This window comes from Pezoporus wallicus, unplaced genomic scaffold (genome assembly GCF_028554395.1).
Source record: "Pezoporus wallicus isolate ANWC-B61680 ecotype Strahan unplaced genomic scaffold, APGP_CSIRO_Pwel_v1 scaffold_7402, whole genome shotgun sequence".
NCBI classification, from domain to species: Eukaryota; Metazoa; Chordata; class Aves; order Psittaciformes; family Psittacidae; genus Pezoporus; species Pezoporus wallicus.
In genome coordinates this window covers 788,661-813,538 of record NW_026641037.1, presented here as the reverse complement: position 1 = coordinate 813,538, position 24,878 = coordinate 788,661, and the positions used below count along the sequence as shown (strand labels likewise).

Genomic DNA, 24,878 nt, shown 5'->3' with positions numbered 1-24,878 from the left:
AAGTGGCCTCTTTTAGATCAGCTTGACACCTTGAATCCACATTCTGGTTACTTCCACTAAGCAACTTACTACTTAGCAGATGAGCTACGATCCGTGCACCCTGGCAAGAAGCAAAACCCACTTTTGTAATTTCTGTTATCCAGCTGGAATAAATGACTGCATTTTTTACTTCAGAGCAAAGCAGAGCTGTGCACTATGGCCATGGAGAGAAGCTGCAACTGCTAAAGCCCCAATACCATGCTCCCTTGCACTGCTCGCGCTCACCTGGGGTCAGATCTCAATGAGCACCAGCTGGTAGCTATGAACTAATTAGCTGGCTTTAGCTAATTTCACTGCATAGAACACACAGCTGGTTAGAAAAAGTACTCTCAACTAGGTGGAGGAGTTGTGCAGGGGTTTATATTGCTTTCTGTTCTTTTGCTGTGATAAATCAGGCTATAAACAACAAAAGCAAACCCCACAAAGCCACATATTTTTTGGCTTAGTGAGGCATTATCAACTAGCTGCATAAACCAACCTCATTTCAATTCAGTCCACTGACAAGGTGGTGGGTTTTTATTAGGACAGTGCCCAGGGGGAACTGTGGAATTAGGAATGCCCCCGCTTTTTTCCTGTAGCACAGTAAAGCTGTGGAGGAAGCAAAGTCCATGGAGAGTTAATCTAGCAGTGAGACAGAAAACTTTTAACTGTAATGTTTCAAGTGTCCAGAAAAAGGAGAAAGCAAGTAGGGTAGGCAGAAGGCAGCTACACCAGTTAACAGGCTAGATATAGCATGAAACAGGACAGCCTACACTAGAGGATTTTTAAGACCTGTATGTGGATGCAAAGTAATTTAAAGCAAACAAATAAAATGTCAGTCTACCAGAACCTCTGCATATAGATGAGCCTTAAGAAAATACAGGCTAGGGTCTGTGATAGACTGGTTAGAGCTATTTTTGATGAACTTGGAAAGAAACTATTCAATTCTAAATCCAAAGCAGGAAACTACACATATGGCAAATTTCCTGATGATACCTGGTATAACTTTAAAGGACATTACTCACTGCAGATTAGTGCTTTTTACATTGTGTCCAGTAACTGAAATGTTCTACTGTTTCTTCTTTTTAAAGAAGGTACACCATACTGCACTACAAGAGCCACCAAAATGCATGTATTTACCATATTAAAGATTTTCTAAAGATGTCAGACAAATGTTTTGACACAAAATTTCAGAAATATTGAGACATTTTTCTTTCTATTAGTTTAAAAGCACTACTGCTGCAGGTGTTTCTCCAAGGCAGACAACACTAGTACTACTTGGGAGTCAAAGGACTCAGATCTCTTTTCATGATGCTGGCGTTTCTTTCTCATGCTGGTTCCTACCACATCTGCCCATTTTCCACATCTGCATCCCTAAAAGTCTAATGATCTGGTGTGGATTTTTGATCAGCTGGAAATATGTAATGCTTGAACTGTTTCCTCAGGTTTTCTTAAAAAAAAAATCCCCCAATTCATAGGACTAATTCAAATCTGTTAAAACATTTGAAAAGCATCTGTTAAAATATAATTTTCATTACGTTTTCATCCACAGAGTTTGATTCTGTTTACTAGTAACTTATCAATGGGGTCAAAACCTGACAAATGAAAGCACATATCCCACTGTGCCTTGTAAAAATGTTTGCTGCCCTCCAGCCTCCAGTGGAACAGCAGTTTGCATTTCAGACTTCCCTGTATTTCATTCCTGCCACAACGGCATGTGGATTTAGCATGAAAACTAAATGACCTATTGTCCATTTTTGCTGTGTTAAGTCTTCTGCAAACATCTTATGTCCAATATCTGACTGAGGATTTATATTTCTGCATGTAAAGGCTTGCTTGACCTTCACTTGTGAGCAAGCATATATGCACATGTGTTTCTATGTAAATACCTGTATCTAACATATATTCCTCATCCTACTGACTAGCAGAATAAAGCTAAATACATACAACCCAAGAAAGCTGACTAATAAATAAATTTCTTCTAACACTTTGACACTTGATGAGCATCTCCAGTTAAGGATGTTCCCTCTCTCCAGACTGCTACTCTAACTGCAGGAGAATTATTGTAGACATGTAGGTTTGTCACAGAGAAAGAATTAGGTTGCATTTACTTGTACCATTTGTCATAAAATAATTGTGGTCTTTCTGACAAGACAAACCAAGGACCATTTCTTGGAAAAGATTTATTTACATATATATAAAATGCTGCCTTGGAAGCAATACATATTTAATTTCATGCATATTTAAGCATACCAACTGGATGTTAATGCATCACAAAGAAAGAACATTTTCTTCCTTGCAGTGTAGTCCAAAGGAGCAGTTACTTGTGACCATGGCCTGAACATGCTGTCACATATTCACATATGGAGTTAGGTGTTCCAGAATATGGCAGTATATATTCTCCCACTTACAAGCAGATGATGAGGGCTGTACACTTCTGTGTAGTTTTCTATGTATGAGAAAGCAAAAAGCTGATGGGGAATAACATCACGTTAACTCCGACAACAGGGGCTAGCAGCAGACCACAACCCAGTGACATCCTGCTACAGACATCCTACAGAACTACAGAAAATCTCAAACTGGAAAATATTCAAACAAAAAAGCATGCATGAACAAATTAATACATTCCAGTGAGGCATGGGAACTGTTTACCCAGAGAAGTTGTGGCTGCCCCATCCTTGGCAGCACTCAAGGCCAGGTTGGATGGGGCTTTGAGCAACCTGGAAGAGTGGTAGGTGTCTCTGCCCACAGCAGGAAGTTGGAACTAGATAATCTTTAAGGTCCCTTCCAACCCAAACCATTCTATGATTCTATGATGATGGTGATTTCCAGGTGTTTGGAAGTCAGTGCTGCACTGGGAGGCCAGAACTTCACAGCTGTGGAATTCATAGCAGTGACCACTCCTGCAGAGATTTATGAACTCTTCCAGCTCTGCCCACTGACTGAAGGTTTTCCATGTGCAGAAGTCTTTTTATAACATCTTGAACTTCAGCATTTGACATCTATTTTGAAACACCTTTTTGCTACTCGGGCACCCATTAGATTTACAGACTTTGCGAACAAATAGATGTTTGTGTCACAGGACAAATTAGATGAACTAATTACACTACACTTACCAGTTCCTTTTTCTCTGTTGTAGCTATCGATATTTTGAGGCCTATTGAAATGGCAAGACTATTATCTTTTCTCCTGTACTGAACTGCTGAGCACTGAGAAAATTGCTTGTGTCCAGTCAAAATACTGTCAAATTACAGATGAGTTCTGTTTCAACTTCTGTTTAAAAAAAAAAACCAACAAATTCAAATTATTTATTTTTACAAACAGACCTTCTGTTTCCATCACAGCTGGAACAGTCCTTCCCAAAAATGTGTATTTCCATGTCTCTCAATATTAGAATAAGATGTTTTATTGCAACACAGTTGCTCAGTCGATAAATTAAAGAAATAGTCTCATCTTCAGCATAGAAGAGTCTTCCAAACAGAAGCACAGTGCTTCATGATTTATGCAAAGTGGTTCAGAAATTAGAAATAAATGAATAAATAAAAATTCTATGGTTTTGGTACAGTAAATAAGAATCAAATTCAAACTGAAAAGCTGTAATTCTTACAGATTAACAGCCTTTATAAGACGTAAAATTTTCTCAACTTTTCTAACTTCCCTCAATATGTAAAGAACTCTAATTCAGTTTTTCAAAATTCACTTTTCAAAATGAAAATGTGCACTGAACTCTGGGGGACACCACTGAAATCAACATTTACAATGGAAAACTACCCAAAATCAGACTAAAGCATTACAGGGGAAAAAAAATTATTTATTGAGATTGAGGAAGATCAAACAATCACAGAGAATGAGTATAACTATATCCAGATTCTGAAATGGCATTTTTTTCTCTAAAGAGAAATCATATATTAAGATGGCATTAATTTAAGATGGGACTAATAAAGCCAAGAATAAAGACAGAAATTATTTTATACGATGATGTTTACAATAGATAGCAAAAATATTTTGAAAGTGAAATGGGGTTTCCACAATGAAAGAATTATGGAAGCGATTGTTGTAGATCACTGCTTCATTTCAATGGCAGATACAATACACGCAGCAAATTATAGAATCATAGAATGGTTTGGGTTGGAAGGGACCTTAAGATCATCTAGCTCCAACCCCCTGCTGCGGGAAGGGATGCCTCACAGTAGATCATGTCACCCAAATCTCTGTCCAACCTGGCCTTGCATCTCTAACATGCTAACACAGCTTTACAGAGGTACTAAAAATGTTTCTTATTTTTTCATTTGGAACAATTTAAAACAGCAAATCTTCAAGACCCTCTTGTCTAATGGAGACCTAACCACAAATAAGGCCCACAGATCCTTCATCTTCTAGATGGTCTATACTGACTTCTCATTCCCAACATTTGGCTCTGTTAAATTTTGCCAGTGAGCACCTGCTAAATAAATTTCTACCTTGTCTTTAATGCAGATGAGATTTTGTTAATTGGGTTCTCTCTCATACTTTACACGTGTTTCATGGCCTCTGTTTTCCTGTACTAGCACACATTACTACAACAACCTCCCACAGAGAGTCCACCCAAGGCGTTCCCCTGACGTCCTAAATAGTTGTCATTCCAGCCATCTTCTGTCAGCCAAACAAGGGCTGAAAACATTATCTGGGAGAATCACGAGAGGACAGACTCCTAGTCCTGGACATCCTAACAAAGAGCAGAAATTAATTTGATACAGCTGCACAACAATGCAATTATTATCTGTTTTTTGCTCTTTCTCATCTTTTTCCTTTCGTACTTGCACACACTATATCTTTTCTTTCTTTGTCTCAAAGTTCTGTTTCCATTTCATCTAGATGAATGTCTTGTCACTAAAGAAGTCTGGAGAACTTTAATCTGCAGTGGGAAAGTCACATCAGGATTATAACCAGGGAACAATGAATTATTCAGCCAACATAAATCTACAATTTTTACTGCATGGGCAGTTTTAAAAAAAAAAGCAGCATGAATTTCACTTCTAGGGCAGTTTTAAGCAACCTTTATGAAGTGGGAGACAAAAGTTATTCCAACAAACTCTCTCACCTCCTCCTCTGTTAAATCCAGTCCGCATTGGCATGGCAAGGATTAAAGGCTAATCATCTCCTACAGTTAAATCATGAGCATGTTGTATAGCTATAAACAGTGAAAGACAGCGTCACTGATCTTAAAACATATATGCATGTAAGAACAGATTTTATTTTAAAGATAACCTCTCTTAGCTGTTAATAAATTTCTATTAAATATACTTTCAGGCTATGAAACCTTTAGGGTTATTACCTGCTTCCAATTTAAAACAAACTGTAACATTTTGGAGTCTGACTTCCTACTGTTTATGTATGCACTATGACCAAGCATGCCAAATGTTCCTCCCATGCTTGATTCATTAAGTATGTATGCAAATTTCTCGTCCAGGAAAAAAAAGAGCATGACTAACTCTGATGAAATTCAGTTGTAAAGCTGGAGAGTGCTTTGCAAGCTTCCCTATTCACGTTCCAAAGTAATCCAAATCCAGATTTTCAATTTCAGATTGGAATTCAGTTTTCAAGACAGGATATGAGGATTTGAAGTTCGTACTGAAAAAGCTGTATCTAAAATAAATATATCTAATATCCACAAAGAACATATAACTAATATCTACAGAATGAGTAATTAGTACTAAATTCTCATATAGCAGAATCCAAAACAGCAGTTTTATCTTCTCTTACTAGATAGAAATCCCAATTCCATTCTAATGAACAACAATCTGGTTTCATTCAGAAATACTAGGTATTAACAAGCTAACAAGCAGTTAAATATTTCAACTTTGTTGCTGGGAAAAATGAAGAAGAATTAAGTATTTCTGGTGGAGACAGCAGGAGATACATTTATACCAAAGATAATCTATACTACTGTGCTGAAGTGCTAATTTTAAATAGCCTCTTTGCATATTGCTAGCATGTGGCTGTTGTAAGACAGAGACCCACACAGGCTAACTTTACACAGCTTTACTGAGTCCTGAGGAGTGCTGCGACAGCTACTCAAGTCATGGTACTCAAGGTAGCTCACAAAGGCTTGCATACACCGCAGTCACAGTGGTGGCAGAGATACAGGCAAGCCTTAGCCTCCAAACTATGGTAATCTGGTACAATTGTTCATTCTATTCCAGTATTTCTCCTGGTCTTCAGAAAAATTTAAAATTAGTATTAAATCCATTATATCCCCAGGCTTCTGTACAAGCTTTTCTTTTTTCCATTAAGAACTCACAAAGCAAAGCAGAAAGTTGGATCTCTGCAAACCTTGAAGTACATTATCAAGGTGCACTGCAACTACAAGAGAGATACTGATACCCAAGACTTTGCAATTGTACTCTTACATCACCTCTCAGTCCAGCAAGGGAATACCTGATATTATGAGATGCATAGGAATACATTAAGAGTCTATGCATCTTGCTCACAGAGTAGCCATCTTTCCTTTTTCAGTATTGTCCCAAAGAACCAATAGCTTTTCTGTTAAAAGCTTTGGAAACAACACAACTGGAAACAAAAGAGGCTGTTGGATACCTAAAAAAACTCTCAAATGTCTCTTTACTGCTGCTTTGACATACACAGAAATGTTCATGTTGTCACTTCTGTTTGGGCTGGTGGTGGCTTTCATTAGGAGGCCCTCAAGAAAGGAGCAATGGTGTTCCTTGTTATTACACACACGCGCATACACACACGTGCACAACCAAGCCAACTTCCCTGTCAGTGTATAGGTCCCTCTTGTTCCTTGTTTCAACCTTTGCTTTCAAGCTGAAACAGATACCCTTATCTTTATCGGAATGAATCAAGGAAGAAATGAATTTATATTTGTGTTTCTTTGTAAAGGAATGGAAAAGACTTGGCTTGCTTCACTTTTGTTTTTAAACTTTCCCTCAGATATCAGTTTGGACTGATGAGATCTTCAGTTTCTATTATTTGAAAAATAAAGAAATCTCCTTATGGTGTAACTAATGACCCATAATGCTAGAAATTCTGCTGATGAAAGAGGAAGACAGAGATAAGAAAGCCTGCAATTACACTCTCCTTTCAGGTACCTGCCCCAGATATCTGACAGGTATGCAAGGTACCCACCAGGCAGTTAAGCCCATCCTTACTTTGGTCCCTCTGAAATTCAACTGTAATTTAAAACAGCTCTGCTTTTTTCAAGCTCATGCAAATAAGAGATCATTAACACGTTTACTAGACACCAAGTGGTTCATATGGTCTCAAATATTGAAAGTTACCACATTTGAAATACTAAGGTCACACAATGGGAGAAGGTCAAGGCAACACTGGCCTCGCATTTCCTACTGAAGTGCAAGGAACACTGATAACTCTTAAAGCAGCTCAGATTCTTCTCTAATTTATCAACCCAGAGTACCACAGCTAAAGAGTTAGAAGAAAAACTGCAGGGCACTTACGAAGCTACACAGTAGCGCTACCAGTGCTACACCACTGTTGGAGTTCCCCTCCCAGCACCCGTGCACCCACATGAAACCAGGGCCAGAGCTTTCAAAACCCAGATGCAAAGAGGTGTTTGCACAACTCCTAAAGTACATGGATGGGAATTGTAGTCCCCAGGACACAGGCATCTGCAGAGAGAGATCAGGCAAAATTTTCTTGCTATAAAGACAATGCCATAACAGGCTTTTGACACATTTTCTTCCTGTAAAGACAATTTTGTGACAGGCTCTTGAACTCTGACATTTGAGTAAGTTCTTGCACATTATGACTGAAGCAGAGAACGCACTGGTGATGCATTCTGAAACTCTTCACTGGGCAATCTAGATTCTCTGGCAGCTCAGGGCCTGGGCATTATTCCTACCACTAATTACTTCTCCCTACAAAATATTTACATATTTTCCTCTTTAGAGCACTCAGAACCTCTCTGTTTTCTTGGAGTATCTCATGAATTCTTGCTGTGCAAAAATAATGCCTGTAGGTTCTTTCCAGTGCTGTGAAGTTGTTTAATCTATGAGCTTCAAGCAACAGCAAAATCCCTGTTCAGCTGGGGTACACATGCTCTTTTTTCATTTGGTTCGTCTGTGGCTCCTCATGTGGCTACAAGGAGCCTTGGTAAAACACAGACACCCCACTCCCATTTTAATTCATTTAATTTCTTTTTACTGTTCCCAACTCTCCCCTCTTCACCCTGAGACACCCCTCACTGCTAAAGGCAATTTTCTTGCATTACAGCACTTTAATTCAAGAAAGATCACATGGTCTTAAATGTTTTATTAACATAACTTTGAAAGTCAAAACCAAAACCACTTAACTAGATCTTCTGGTGCATTGTTATGGAAAGAATAACCCTACCCACCACCATGTTCCCTGATTTAACATTTCTCTCCTTATTTAAATCAGAAAACATTAGCCATATTCCCTTCCAGCCTTCACAATGCTGCTGTGTTCCCATCCCCAGCCTCTTAGAAGCTGGTCTCCTAGATCAAAAGCTTCCAGAAGATTTTAGTCTTCCAGGGCATTTATTTAACTCTCAACACCACAAAATTAGAGAGAAGAAAGAGTACTGCCTCAGAAACCCTCACTGCAACACTTGCAGCAGTTAAACTGCAAGCAATAGATTACTTTCAGTGACTCTCCTTTATGTTGCTCAAGAGAGGGCAAATTATGCCAAGTTTTTAAGTCCTGCCATTAGCTCCCTACACTGAAAGACTCCTGTTGGCATAGAAAGAGAAGACCAAGTCCCCCTTCCAGAGAAGAGGGTGAACACTGAGATTATGTTCAGCTTCTCTCCCTGCACAGTACCACCAAGAAGGGCTGGAAGCTCTGGGGATTAATTCAGTCAATTGGTTATGTGCTTGGGTCTCCTGGAACTGCCATGCAGAACCCCTCCAGCTCCAGAAATGACTGATGAAGTGCTAGACTTGCAGGTCATATGCATGATGAGATCATGACATCCACAGCAAGTTTCAGCTATCAAGTATGTCATCAGGACTGGGAGATCACTTAATGAAAAACCAGCTGTGCTCCTCATGCTTGTGACAGCTAACAGAGCCAGTGAGTGACCAGCTATTCTCAACAACTGGCCATCTTCTCATATTCACTATTGCTATTTAGATCAATTCTCAAACCAAAAATTCTGTTTCACAACTAAATGCTGAAAGAATTCCTTTAAAATATGACAAATAGTAGCACAGGCTTTCTCACAGTGACAGGGACACGTCAATGATCATTTTGGCATGAAAGGCAACCGCTAAGATCCATGGTACTGATGTAAAGTAAGCACTGACGCTGCTGGGTCTCAGGCATCATCCGTTTCATGATAACCGCGTTAAGAAAAGAAACTGAAGACTGCAAAACCCAACAGGTAGGCGATGGTGCTACATTTAATAATAGAAGGCACAAGGTTAATGGATGTCAGCGTCTGACAGAGAGAAAAAATGAGCAGTTGCACCTGGGAGAGAAGGAGAGAACTATAAAGTTCTATTTTCAGTTGTGTTACTGACTTGTATTGGACCAGCCAAGAAACGTAACCAGAAATGTAAATCTGTAAAATGATCTGAAAATACCTGTTCACAGAGGTATAATATGTTTTTGTGACACACCTGAAATACTTTGACTCAGAAGCACAGTGAGGTCAACTGAAAGCCACTGTGACAGGCAAAAAGCTATTTTCTATTTGTATACAAAAAAAGCTCAATTAAATGGTATTTGCCACAAACTGCATTGAGCTCTCCTATCAATTGTGAGTGCTGGGAAACTCAGTAAAAAAACATTCCAGTAAAAATATCACTCTTCACTATAATAGGTTCGAGGTTACAGCCTTTCATACTATTCATCAACATGATTTTCATCTTCCTTCAGTGTGAGGTTTTTCCTTAATAAGAGATGCACAACCCACATGCCAAAAAAGCTTTTAAAACCTAAATTTGAAACAACTAATTCCAATATGCTGCTGGATACACTTTCAGTTGGGTCTTCAACCATGGCATCATAATGTTGTTTACAGTTTATTACAGGAATCACAGAATCATTAGGGTTGGAAGGAACCTCTGGAGATCATTTAGCTCAACCCCCTGCCAGGGCAGGGCCACCTAGATCAAGTTACACAAGAACGTGTCCAGGCGGGTTTTGAATGTCCCCAGAGAGGGAGACTCCACCACCCACCCTGGGCAGCCTGTTCCAGTGCTCTGCCACCCTCAACCTAAAGAAGCTCTTCCTCATGTCGAGGTGAAATTTCTTTTCTAGTTTATGGCCACTGTGCCTCGTCCTGTCACTGGGCACCACTGAAAAGAGTCTGGCACCATTCTCCTGGCACCTGCCTTTTGAGGTATTTATATGCATCAATGAGATCCCCTCTCAGTCTTCTCTAGACTAAACATGCTCAGCTCCTGCAACCTCTCCTCCTAAGAAAGACATTCCAAACCCCTGATCATCCTTATGGCCCTCTGCTGGACCCTCTCCAGTAGCTCCTTGTCTGTCTGTACTGAGGAGCCCAAAACTGGACACAGTAATCCAGATGTGGCCTCACTAGGTTCGAATAAAGGAGAAGGATCACCTCCCTCAACCTGCTGGCCATACTTCTCCTGATGCACCCCAGGATTCTATTGTCCCTCCTGGCTTCAAGAGCACACTGCCAGTTTACAGTCAACTTGTCATCCATTAACACTCCCAGGTCCTTCTCAGATCAACTGCTCTCTTATACATCAGTCCCCAATATGTACTGGTATTTGGGGTTCTTCCTCCCCAGGTGCAGTACCCTACCCTTGCCCTTGCTGAACCTCATTAGGCTTCTCTCCAGCCTATCAAGGTCCCAATGAATGGCAGGACAGCCTTCAGGTGTATCAGCCACTCCCCACAGCTCTGTACCATTAGCAAACTGGCTGAGGGTACACTTCAGTCCTTCATCCAGATTGTTGATAAACAAGTTGAATAAGACTGGACCCAGTATTGATCCATGGGGAACACCACTGACTACAGGCCTCCAACTGGATTCTGCTCTGCTGATCACAACCCTCTGAACTCTGCCATTCAGCCAGTTTTTGATCCACCTCACTGTCTATTCATATAACCCACATTCATTAAGCTTACCTATGAGGAAGTTGTGGAAGACAGTGTCAAAAGCCTTGCTGAGGTCAAGGTAGGCAACATCCACTGCTTTTGCCTTGTCATGTCATCATATAAGGCTATCAGATTGGTCAAGCATGATTTACCCTCGGTGAATCTATGCTGACTACTTCTGATGACCTTCTTCTCTTCTACATGCTTGGTGAAGATCTCCAGAATGACCTGTTCAATCACCTTTCCAGGGATGGGGGTGAAGCTCGCTGGCCAGTAGTTTCCCAGGTCCTCCTTCTTGTTCTTTTTGAAGGTGGGAGTAACACTGGCCAGCTGTCTCAATTGCCAGTCTTCAAAGTTTACACAAACACCTTAGAATATAGGTTGCATGTGTTGGAGTTTGTATATGTGTGGCATGCAAAACCCAACATGTCCCAAGAGACAATCCAAATTACTCTAAGTATTTTTCTAATCATCACATGCAGACCTGCAACATCAACCAGTATGCAGCTACTCTCTTGAGCTGCTATATGACATTACCAGGCAGATTAGCACTGTGCTTTACAAGGAGGCAGGTAAATTAGATATATTTCTTATTTAAAAAAAAACATGTGTTATTTAAAAATAAAACTATTAATAAAACATATATGTCAAAGCCTGAGAGCATAATCTATCACCTTAATTAGATAACTAATAAAAATAACAAATTAGAAACAGCATATATTTATCTCTGAAGGTTGAAGAGAAACAGTTCCAGAACTAGTAGTATCAAGGTACCACCTCCTGCCAGAGCCACCAGGACAGAGCCTTTGAGCAGATCTAGATGAGGACACCAATACTCTTGCAAAGAACACCTTACAGAATAGAAGGAAAAAATGTGGGGTTTTTGAAATTATTGACTATCTTAGCATCATTCTTATTGACAAGGTGGAAGGCTAGCTTGATCAGGTAGAATTATCTCCAATTCTTGTCTGTCCTGCCCTAATTCAAGTTACAGCTGGAGTCTGAAGAGACAGTACCTGACCTCATCACGGACAATCTGGGCACTGAGTCCAGGTATCAGGAAGAGATGCTTGCTAAGAGGACCCCCACCACAAAACAGACCTTAAGAGTCCCAGAAGCACGTCTCAAATCAATTCACCCTCCAGGGGCTTAGAATGCTTGAGATGCAAATAATTCAATAACTTTTAACAAATAATACATTATTTAGTTTTTTGTTCTACTTTCATTTACAGTTACAATATCTCAACAAGAATAGGGAAAAAAATACTAAAGAAAACATTGATAGTAAATACCATACACCTTTTCAGAAACAATACAGAAAAAAAATAATGTGAATCAGTATATCAGGATACATAATAGCTAAAATAAATACTCAAGCAAAAAAAGAATTCAGGTTGATGACTTAAGTGTTTGCCAATTTAAAGCATCACAGAAATTGCTTATTTAAAGCACTGATTTAAATAATTCCGTCCCGGAGGCAGGAAATTGCTCCTGCCCTCAAAGTTAAAAATAATATCACCATTAACCTCAGCAACAATTTTCTAATTGCCAAAGATTACGAATCTTTTATGCAACATTAATCCACAGAGAATTCAATCACTCTACTTTGCCTTCCAAAACCACTACTGTAATAGTAGTTGTAAGAAAAGTCTTTAAAAAAAAAAAAAAAGAAGTCATATTAACGTAGCACCTCACATTTTTGTTTATGCTTGAAACAGAAGCAAGAAGAGGGGCTGCTTGGAGCTCTTCTCTGACATGCCAGTGCAAATTGGCACCATGAAACAGGCAGCTGGTCCTACATTTTTTTTTTCTCTAAGTCCTAGGCAATAAGGACTGGCAATACGTGCCAGCAAACCAATGAACATAGCAGAAACAAAGAGGGCAAAGTTTAGTTTTCAGAGCATCCAAAATTACAAAACTGTTAGTGCTCTTTCAGGAGCCATAAAGAAATGCTGCCAAAATGCACATTCATGCTCTCTGCTTCTCTCAAACATGCAGAGAAAGAGATAAACCGGTATTCATTCTAAACCACAGAAATAACCCTTACACATACATATCTTGGGGTTTGGATCTTGGACAATATATAAACAGTGGCACACTGAAACTGCGAGTAGTTTTCCTATGGCTGCCTGGTGATCCTGCTAGGACAGTTTTTTATTAAATATGTCGTCTTAGAGCAACCTAAAATTAAGACAAGCTACAATGCAAACCACACACTATCCTCCCTTTTCTCCTCTACCCACATTTTTGTCTTCAAATCCCAAACTCCACACCTCAACTCCCTCACCCCCTTCCTGCATCGGAATCTCTGTGCCATGTTATTCCAGCAAGAATTCTGGATGCTTCCAATTGCACAGCCAGGAAAGTTAGCAACAGCTTCTTTTTTTTTTTTTTTTTCCCCAAAGTAATTAATAAAAGAATTACTTTCCCTGTCATGGTTCAGAGTTAACTGCATACCCAAGCACATACTGCAAGGCCACTCATCTTCACTTCTCTCCAATGGGAATCCCAGCAGCATCCTGGACACAGTCAAGCAGGCTTACTCCTCACTGCAGCAGTGACCAGGTGTGCTGTGCATCATGATACTAGCATGAGGTGATCATTATCAAAGGTCTTTCACAATAAAATCTTGTTTAATCTCAATTATAGGAGAACATGACTTACAGCAAGCACCTACATGTACTGTAATTCTACATATGACTTTGGTCAGTTTGTCATCTTCCAGTTATGCCACTTCAGAGAAATGAGATTGTTTCCTTCCCAGGGTTGCTGGTTCTCTCCTCTTTGTGAAGTAGAGACTGATTTTATCCATTCTGTAGGCATTTGCCTACTTCTCCATGTGTGATTTCCTTTTCCTTCCACACCAGTAAAGGACCAGACTGAGGATGATTGAGAGTAAATATCAAATGAACATACTATTTTTTTTCAATGGGATTATATAGACTTTTATCCAACTTCTTTGCTTCTCAGCAGAAATAAACCCACTGTAACCACACTGCATATGTCAGATTAAAAAAATAAAAGAAACCCCCAACATTAAAAGCATCTTCTACATCCTACAGTGTCCAACAAAATTCTGAAAAGACCTAAGTAATAAATAGAAATTTAAAAGCCAGAAAAAATAGAAAAAAGAACACATTCACTCTCAAATGCAGGAAAGTAAATGAAAGCTTAAGGGGATAAACATTAAGACAACTAAGGAGACAAACATGTTTTTTTCTCCTACTCCTACACTATGCTTCCATTCCTGAAGCACACCACCTCGGATAGATATTTATTTAATACTGATCAGAATCAGATATTTCAATACCTCAGCTTCAGTGTGTGTTTGGAGGAAACACACATTTCAGGGAAAGTTTAGGCAATTCTGTGGTGCAGTATATGTGTAGACTACATGGAAATAAATCATATTTCCATTAAAATGCAAGTTTAAATGAATGCGAGCTGTGGCTCACCAGAGAACTGTATTATCGGCCACATACTTTCACTTATCAGAGAAATGTTTCATGCCCTCCAGCAATTTTCTATCTAGTAGAGAATGAAAAAGTAAAGAGATTTATTACATTAAAAATTGTATTGATTGAAAGCAGTACTGCATGACAGTTTCAGCTATTATAACAGAAGTTACTAAAATCAAATGTTTACCCCTGAAGGGGATTTTGGGGGGGAAGCCTTTTCAACATTTATGACAATGAGAACATTTGCATGGGATAACATTTTAGCACTGAAAGTAAATGCAAATAAATGTTCCTTTCTCCAAGGGAGCTTTGAGGTTTGCTGCCATGACATGCTATGGATAATTGCATTGTGGTTTAGCAGTTAAAACACGTACTTTGATTGTGTGGCTGGAGATGTCAGCTGCTCACACAGCTGTGAATCAGACAAGGTCAAAGATGATGAAAGCCAGCAATGTTTCAGCATCATAATCAATTTGTATCAGCAGCAGTACGATTGGTACTCCATGCTGCCATGCAGCTCTCAGGAGCCCGCTACGACACCAGCCCAAAGAAGGATGCTTCTTCCACTTCCCTCATTGGTTTTGCTTATCACAAGACAACTTGGGCTCTGCCCTCCCCAGAGCCTGAGCACCTGGCTCAGCTCTGTGCCATGCATAACCAATTATTTTTCTGGAATGACTTTTCTATGACAGTAGAAAGAAATGTAGATTTTTCTACTAAGATTATTTTATGGCCTGCAGATTACTCTAGACCTGAAAGCCTAGTCTTAACAAGTACTTTCAGTTCTTTTTATTTCTTTAAGGTGACCAAGATAGTTCACTTAGATCACAGCTTTGCCATCTAAATATCAGGTCTTTTGGCATAAATGGGCAGTTATTTAAACAGTGGTCACTTTCATCTATTTACCTTGACTTAAGTATTTATTAGTATTAAGCGTTCAAGGCCAGGTTGGAACAACCTGATGTAGTGGAAGGTGTCCCTGTCACGGCAGGGAGGTTCTGTCCAACCCAAACCATTCTACAATTCTATTTCAGCATCTGAAAAATTTTCTTCTTGCAAAGTGTAATGAAATTTATATTTTTTTAAAGCTATGTTGTTTTCAAATGAAATCTCTACATTGGGCAGTACGCTTTAAACTGCCTTCATAAAAATGCTAGCTGAAGTGTTTAGCACTAGTTAAACAAAAGTACAGGCACACAAACAGCCCAAGAGAAAGACATGCTCCACCTTATCGCAACTACTGATTTTGCATACAACTTACAATGGCCCAGAGATCACAAGTATGGACATCTTTGTCCAGGTAGAAACTTCCTTTTGAACTTGCATTAACTGTAGTCTTACACTTGTCCAAACACCTTTGGGGTGAACTGAAACTCTATGGGGCTAATAAAGACCATAGGTCATTAACTCTTCATGACTTTCTTTTACATGGAAGATCTCTTGGGCTGGCCATGAACCAGAGAAACTGGTCTGTCTAGCTGGAGTAGTATCTGGTGACAGTCTAGTCAACATTGATGATAACATGAACCTGACTAGGAAGTCAGCAGCCAAAGGGAACTTGTAGTTACAAAAGCTGTTTTAAAGAAAAAAGAGCCTCACTCGTACCTACCCCCCTGTTTCAGAAGGCAGTGGCACACGGCATACATTCCCAAACTTGTTACAGAGGTTTTCAAAGTGAGTCATGCATGCACTCTGCTAGGAACACACAGATCATTTTAATCAGCATAGATATGCCACATGGTATGAGCAGCAACAGCTCATATTACTGCTTGCCTTTGGCATCCTGCCTGAGATACAGGCTGAGCACCTCAGCACCGTTGTACAGCTCCTCATGGGTCTGCTCAGGATGTAGCATACGCAAGGATCTACCTGGTGCAAAGACCCAAGGGCTGGCACAGGCAAACAGAGCACAGCTTGTTGAAGTAGAGCATCCCCTGAATGGATGAAGGCGTGAAGTTCGTGCAATGCTCAGGTGCAAAAGCATGGTCACAAAATTGCCTGGACAGCAGGGAGCACGGGTGTGTTGGTGCAGAGGCTTGCTCTGTGGGACACAGAGTAGGGAGGATGGCGATAGGGTCAAAAGGGTGGTTGAGTTCACTTAAATTTTAAGGTTTCAACAAATATTACAGTGAAGAAGTGGAGCTAGAGGCATGTGACTTTCTGTGTATAATTATAGCAGCTGCTGCCCTTAAATTAGTTTTGAGAACTCTCCTTTCAAGGGCATCGATTCAAACCAAACGGCACTACAGAAGAAGTATGTAAGCATTTTGTTCCTTTTTCCAGATCTATCAATATCTATACTGTACTTAAAGTGAAGAGCAAGTCCTGAACCTTGAGACCCAAGAAACATTAGTGACAGATACCTTTGGATTGCCTGTCATAGAATCATAGACTGGTCTTGGTTGGAAGGGACTTTAAAGATCATATAGTTCCTGCCACGTACAGGGACACCTTCCGCTAGACCAGATTGTTCATAGTTGCATCCAACCTGGCCTTCAACACTTTCAGGCATGGGTCATAAAACCTAACCGATCTCATGCATGACCATTTCCAAAGAAATCAGCATGTCCAAAAGCTCCTGGGGATGGGGAAAACGTGAAGCACTGTCTGTAGTTTCAGTTTGGTGAAGACAGTAACTGTGTGCTGAGGAATTGTGTTAGGCAGGACAGGTGAAAAGGGACAGGGCTGAAAAGTACTCAGAGCAAGGGGAAATTTAGAGGTGCCATATCCAGTGCCTGGCAACCCAGCAACTAGTATGCAGCCACCACAAAACAAAGTCTCCAGATGCCAGGAGATAGTTTTAAAAGTCACACTGCCAGAAGCCAGAACTCAACTTTAGGGAACAATTTACACTATAAATATTTGGACCTCTAACAACTGGGAGGAAGGAGAAACACTACTCTGGTCCAAAGGAGCTACTGAAAGCATAACACTCAAGACAGAACTAGAGCAATCTGCTGTTTTAACTAATCCCACATGACAGAAGAATCCAAATGTTCTTTTTCTCACACTGTTAAACAAAAAAAATGCCCAAGTTCCTGACCTGCAGAGCAGAACTGATCAAACTCTACTGCCCCAAAACACATTTAATGTGCATATTATTGTCGAAGCTGGACACTAGGTTAAGCAGGACTAGCTAACAAGTCTTCACCACTGCTTATTTTGTGTGATAAGCAGCATCAGTAACATAAATCAGCACATTTTTAGGGAGTTTAAGATGCTGCTCATTTCTAAGCCTTGATCCATCTTATCTCTCTTAGCTACGTAAGTGATTGCTTATGTATCTAAGGACATGGCTACAGCAGTGCTACTGCAAGGTATCAAGTTAAAAAGTGTTGGGCACTCTTAACTGCGGTCTGAACGTTCCTATTTGGTAGCTGTGAAATATCCTCTCCATCTACAGGGACAGACAAGTCGCTGAGCACTGACCACACAGCAAGAGCATGCACACAAACACTTCCTATGTACTCCGAGTTACTCAAGTTCTTAATGGAAACTTAAATGACTTTCATAATCTGAAAGCACCTAAGAATCAAAACTGATGTAATTAAACCAGTGGCAATTCGTTGGCTGCCTGCATGCCCAAACATGGAAGCACTGATCCAAGCTAAGCTGGCAGACTGCACTTAAAATTAATTGACTTTTTGATTTTCATAGAAATTGAAAAAGACTCAATCCTACACCAAATGATACAGCTGTTAATGGAAGTGATAAGAGTTCCTACTCCCAATTACATATTTTTTACACCATTTTAATCAATTTTAAGTCACAGTTCTGTACAGCAAATGAGCATGTGGTGTAGACCTAAATATCAAATAAATATGGTTTTGTAGGATGAAGATCATAACCCTGTAACATGATACCCAGGAATCAAAACTCAGATAAACTAAACAAAATGACAGAAATGTCCCTATATATCATTTTAGTTTATATTTTAGGCCACTTGTGGAATTTATAAGCAGATTTGAGACTTGCATATCAACATGACCTCACCTATGTAAATATTTATTCAAACATTTAGGCACTTTATAGAGGATTCTAGATTAGACACTGAAGGAAAATACTATAAAAGGAAAACCATCCTAGCAGCTTCTTTTTAAAAACTGCAAAGCCTCAAAGAATTCACCTTGCAACTAGACTATAACATCCATAAAAACGCAAAGCTGTTGTCTGATTTATTCTTACGTTTTATGAAATCTCAAGCCATTAATCCTTAATGGCCTTTGCACAAAAGTATGATAGATACATTTTCGTCACTAAGTTTGCCCAAGTAGATCAGCATCAGAAGAACAGCTTTTGAATTAGAATTAGCAGATCCAAAGGAATTTAGAAAAAAATCCCAACAAAACTGTTCGATTTCTTTTATCACAGCATGAACACCTTCTGCTATTAGGATCAGTCACTAACAAAAAAGAAAAAAAATAATCAAAGATCACCAAAATAAAAATATTAGCTCATTAGTACGTATTTGGTAGAAGGCAAATATTATCTTCCAACCATCAGCTAACATCTCCAATTAAATAGAATAAATTTCCCCTTACCAGTGCCTGAAAAGATGTCCATCATCATAACACAGTCAACACGCAGGGGAGCTCAGGGTTGTGAAGGGTTAAAAATCATGTTAACTGGTATGAGCCCAAGCGTACAGTCACCATGTCCTACTCTGACAGTGTGATTTACAGCTGCCCTGCCCAAATTCTCACACTCTGGCAAATTTATTTTTCGCCTTCACTGAGGAGTAGTCATCCCATATTCATGTAGGAGAAGAATATGCACAAGAGTGATTTTCAGTATTTCAGAAGTTCTCTTCTCAACCTAGCCTCCCAGCAACTTGTTTGTTGCGATGGGGCCGGAAGGTGACAGCAAATTCACCTCAGTGAATCAGGGAAGAATTAACCATGCTTTCAAGTACCTGTATTTTAAATGCACAGCAGGTTCATTTAAACACAGCTGGCACCCTGCCCTCTTCTCCAAGCCTTACCTCAGCATTTATGTTTCCATAGTCTCAAAGACTCTCGCCATTATCTTCTGACCTTTCCCTTTTATTTTTGTCTTTGTAAGTTAATCAGTAACCAGAGACTTCTGCCAACAGTTTCTGATACTGACTTCAAGGTCCTGTGGCACACAAAGTATTACGCGATTCTGTATGTGGTTACAAATACTAGCCATCTATACAGCAAATTCCCTCCTTTCCTTACAGTTAAGCTCCCCACTCTTCCCTTACACTATGAAGAAAAATAAAAAGGTGTATTTCACATACTGCAACACTGTATCAGCAAATCTAAAAACCGATTATATCATGCAAAATACTCTTAACCGTACCTGCAGATCACAAGGAACAAGCCTTGCCACGTTCCTATTTAAGGAGGCTAAGAGACATAAAAAGAGCAAGACATTTTTTATGAGACAGTTACTGAGCTTTAATTTCCCCCCATCATTATCCACATCAGTTTATGACTGCAAACAAGCGCAAGCAGCATTTAAGATACTATTGCTATAACTGTTTTTAAAGTCTTTACCTCACAGGGTTAGGAAAAAAACAATGATATGCAACACAGCCATAACCATAAAACTGCAGATGGTAGCTTTGTTCTTGTCTAATAATAAGATCTCATTAAACCGAGTGTTTAAACCTTAAATATTTGAGAAAAGAACCCTTCAGTAAATGTTAGTTAAAATAGTCAAATCATTCTAATTAAGCAACCATCCTTTTCTTTGCTCAGCTTTCAAGTTCTTTTTTGTTATTTTATCATTTACATAGTTTGCCACTTCTCCATCTTCCAGTCTAGACAGCCTCAAAATTTCTTAATAAAGGAAAAAGGGAAGAAGAAAAAAAAAAAGAAATAAAAAAGAGGCACTCAAACTTATCTTTCAGCCTTGTAAAGGAGGTGATGGGAGTACAGTCTTTCTTCTCGTCTTTTTTGATCCTAAGTGAGATTACCTTGAAGACTCCTTTGGCCAAACTCATTCAGAGAGACAACGGACAGAAACTTTTCTTAATTCTTTCCAATTCTATGACTTTGCCCTCTACCTGTTCTGCATTATTATTATTATTATTATTATTATTATTATTATTATTCAGTCTTCAAGCAACAAACTTTGCATAAAAGGAAGGCCTTACTAACCATCATGTATCAAGTTTTCTCTCTGAAATATTATTGTCTTTCACAAGAAACTGCAGCAGCACACCAGATACTTAGCTGTGACACAGAGGATTAATACTTATTTTTGCTTATTGCTTTCTCATCAAGCCAGCCACAAAATTAAAGGAAATAGCTGCCAGCCTATTCAAGTTAAAATTGCAAAATAGAAGGGCAAATGACACAACAGAAAAGTAGAATTCATGTAAAATGTTGGCAATATTTAAGCAAAACTCAGTAATTTTCATAAATTAGCACTACAGAGTAAGTCATATTTTTGAATAATGCTTCTCTATTTTCCCACTTCAATGTGATATGGCAGGAAGCAATTAATGGAGACACATTCCCTTGTATTTAGCTGGAAAGAATTAATCTAGCATCTCGTTTGTGGCATTGTCTGTTTGGAAAAACAATTCTTGCCCACATAGAACAGTCTATTCCACATGTAACTCCAGAGATTAGCAGTTCTTTGTTCTTTAAATACATATAAAGAAATTTTATGGGACCCCATGTGGAAAATTTAATCTTCACAAAGGCTTTGTTACATATGTAGGCAAAGTGCTCTACAAAGTCATTTATCTTTAAAAAAAAAACAAACAACAACCAAAAAAACCCAGACATCCAGAAAACCAATTCACATAAAGATCTGAAATCTAGTATTATCTACTACGGATTAAATAAGAGTGTTAATTTTTTCCGGTTTCTTCTCCCTTCCCTCTTTTCTACTCAAAACTACAAAACCTGTCTAGATTAAACCCCATTTTCCTTTTTTTTTTTTTTTTCTCTGTATGCACAGCACATAGTCCATGCTTTTCTGCTCAGTTTTACATAAAATCTAAAGCTGGAAACTAGTTATGTCCTCAATGATTAGGCACTTATTTCTGTAGGAGTAAAGGCTGTTAAGAACACCTGAGAATTGCATTAGAAAGATAAATAAGAGGTACTAGATACATTTTTTTTTAAATATTAACTTTAGTAAGGTTTTTGGAAAGAGATCTGCTAAACCTTTCAAAAGTACAGGCCTCTTAAAGAAAAGCCTCATACTTTGCCACTGAAACAATTACAGCAGGTTCTAAGGAATGCGAATACAAAAGACAAATGAGCTTTCCACAGATCCAGTAATATCATTAATATATCCTATCTGTGTAATTCCAAGATCCACAACAAAACAAACAAACAAACAAGCAAACAATATATATACAGGGCACATTCTTGTTTTAGCTATTCTCTGTGTTACAATGGGTTTGCAATCAAGCGCAAGGCAAGATACATGTATGACACCAAATTTATGAAAGAAATAAGATCGCTCTTTCACACTGCCAGAGTCTAAGTGTGTGTATCATACTTGTATCTGTAACAACCTCAGAATACTGTTTAAAAACACGACACAGATATTCCTGCAAATTTGTTTGTTCCAGACAAGGAAAACTGTCAGTTTAAACAAAGGAGAAGAAGGCAGCAGACAGAGCACAAGCACCTCCTGTCCAACTCTTCAGAAAACAGGAAAGCACCAAACACACTGGTCAGAGCTAATATTCTTTCAGGAAAAGATGTGAAAACAGTTTGCAACTGACATTTCTACCTGCATTCCTCGAAGGCCAAGGATAGTGAGCTGGCACAAATACACCAGTACAAGTTGGCACAGCTGAGCCCCAACTGAAATCAGATGTAAAAAGGAAAACAGGATTCAGTCACAACCAAAAATTGTTGTGAAGCTGACAATTTTCACTGTCCTAAGTGTCTGCATTATTTTAAAGGGGGCAAAATGCTGTATGCTGCAAGACAGCAGTAGGACACATGACTGACTCCTTTTACTACCATGAGGGCAGCAGAAGAGAAGCTTTTTGATTATGTGCCTCAGGCCTGGATTTTTTAGGCAACACTTAAGGTTCAGAGGGGCAGCAGCTCCACACCCCTGTGCTCCACTAGTGCCTAGTCACTGCCAAGGCTTTTCAAGGAAGGACTTCGACTCCTTGATCTGTGAAAGCAGCTGGAGGAACACCCAATCTTTCTCCCTGCCTTACCCCTCCTCAGCAGGAGCACTTTGAGGAAAACTTCACCATTTCTCTCCAGTTTCCATCACCCCAGCAAAACCCAGAAAGTTCTCTCATACCCAGCACGATGTTTGCTTCAGCTAATTTGTTACACAAGGACAAATTCTTTGTCCTTTCCCACAGTTATGAAACATGTACTTTGTGCTATACAAAAAGCTACATGGCAGCACCACAATCTTAAATAAAGAGGAAGCTATTGCTTCAGCATTTGTAATCTGTAATAAAGGAAGCACACCATCAAGCTGTAACGCTAATTACACAGCACAACCTGAAGGAAATTGCCCTTCCTAAAAAAGTTAAGAGGTTAAACACCAAAAAGTTTCAAAATGACACTTTTCCTGGATTTCCACTAGGGAGGGAACAAGTATGACAGCACAGCTGTAATGACTTAAAAATCTACATGCAGCTCCCAAACATGATACTCGTTCTCAGTGACTTGCCAGTCCTCACTTAAGGGTGAATTCCTGTGAAGACACATTTTACGAACACTGGCTTTAAGAGGACTGACTGCTCTCTAATTGCTGATGAGCCCGGCTCCTGACAGGAGGGAGAGACGAGCCCCGTGCCAAAATCAGATCACACCACACTTCGCTGTAACAAAAGATGACTCCAGGGAGTTTGTGCTCATCATCGTTATTCCACACACGTAAGAGCCACCTCCAAAGGCTTTTACTTCAATTAAACCTTTACTACTGTAAAGGGCAGCCAGGGTATAAACACATTTATACTGCACTGACTGTAGAAGGGTAATGAGAAATAAAAGGAACAGAGTATCCTCGACCCCTATTTGGACACTCGTGCTCTCCTCCCCCATCCCCCCAACAATGTCTCAAGATAACCACACAAACCTGGCAGGTGAGAACAATCACCCCTTGCCTTGTAATCATCCACCCCCGAAACCCCCCTTTTTGCTTTTTGTGCCTTTTTTCCAGCTGAGCACTTGCCTCTCCTCCATGCCCATCAAATATCCCGAAGATGGAGGGGTGAGTCTTGTTCACCAGGTCAGTGATTACTTCGAACCTGTCCTCCATGTGATCCCTCCGGCCTTGGATGGAGTAGACAGCCACGTTGTGGCTCTTGAACTCCCAGGTCTTGGAGAACTCTGCGTCCAGCACATCTAGCCCCCCGAGCCTGTCATTCTGCATGATCTCAGCCACCTTGCCCTTCACCATCTTCACCGCATCCCTGCTGGACTTAACAATGGTTTTCACCTCATCCGTGTGGAAGAAATAACTCCACAGGGCCAGGCTGATGCACAGCAAGAACAGGGTCTCCGGTCTAAGCAAGAAGTAACGCATGATCCGACCCAGCAGAGACAGCAAAGTCATTGTATCCTCTATCATTTATTATCGAGATCGTGTATCCCCACACCATGCAACTCGCACCCGGCGGCCGGGGTGGCTCTGAGCCGAGGCAGCGAGTCAGTGCATGCTCCTCCGCTGAAGTCCCGCGCCCGCCGCTCCCTCCTCGCGGCGGCGGCCTCTGGGGGCCGGCTCCGCTCACCGCCGCTGCCGGGCGGCGGCCACCTGCTCGTCCCGGCCCCGCGGCGCCCCGTGCCTCCCGTGGAGGGGCCGCACCGCCAGGAGCGGGGCGAGGAGTGGGGCCCGGCCGGGCAGGCTTCACCAGTGCCGCACCCCCCGCGGCTGCGTCTCCTCTCAGAGCCCGAGCTCGCCTCGGGCACCCCTAGGCCGCTGCTCCGCCTCAGGGCCCCGTGGGAGGCCGCCGCGCTCCGCCGCTCTCGAAGCCCGGCCGGCCGCGGCGAGAAAGTGCCTCCAGGGCCGCCCGCGGGTACCTGTCTCCCGTGTCCCCCACGCCTTGCGCCGTCCCTCCCCCGGGGCGGAGCGCCGCTGCTGCTGCTGCCACCGCCTAGCCCGACTACAAGCCCCGGCGGCCGTCGCGGGAAGCGGGGGATATTGCGCGAAGGGCGCGAAGGGTTCTGGGGCCCGTAGTGTCGCGGCGGGGCTGGGCTTGGGTCTGTCCGCGCAGGGTGGGAGCGGGGCTGGGAGAGCTGTGCAGTCCCTTGTTTACAGAGAGCCCGGGCTGCCCTCTGGAGGAGCGCAGAGCAGCAGGTTCTGGAGTGTAGCTGGCCCTGTCTCCAAAGGCGGGGTGACCCTACCGGCCACCCTGCTTCTGCTTACAACCCGAGACAG

General features: G+C 40.7%; 1 protein-coding gene across 2 annotated transcripts in view; it reads right to left on the bottom strand.

Annotated features, from left to right (window-relative positions):
* The window catches only part of PPM1L (protein phosphatase, Mg2+/Mn2+ dependent 1L), a 105,806-nt gene extending 81,516 nt beyond the window's left edge, over window positions 1–24,290 (bottom strand). The window contains exon 1 of one of the 2 annotated variants that reach the window (XM_057421816.1): window positions 23,673–24,290. In XM_057421816.1, coding sequence (XP_057277799.1) covers window positions 23,673–24,071 — 399 coding nt within the window. In that variant the 5' untranslated portion in view covers window positions 24,072–24,290. Of the gene's footprint in view, window positions 1–69; window positions 204–23,672 lie in introns of those variants that run through there. The other variant, XM_057421818.1, reaches the window with a different exon arrangement.
* Between the last annotated feature and the right edge of the window lie 588 nt (window positions 24,291–24,878).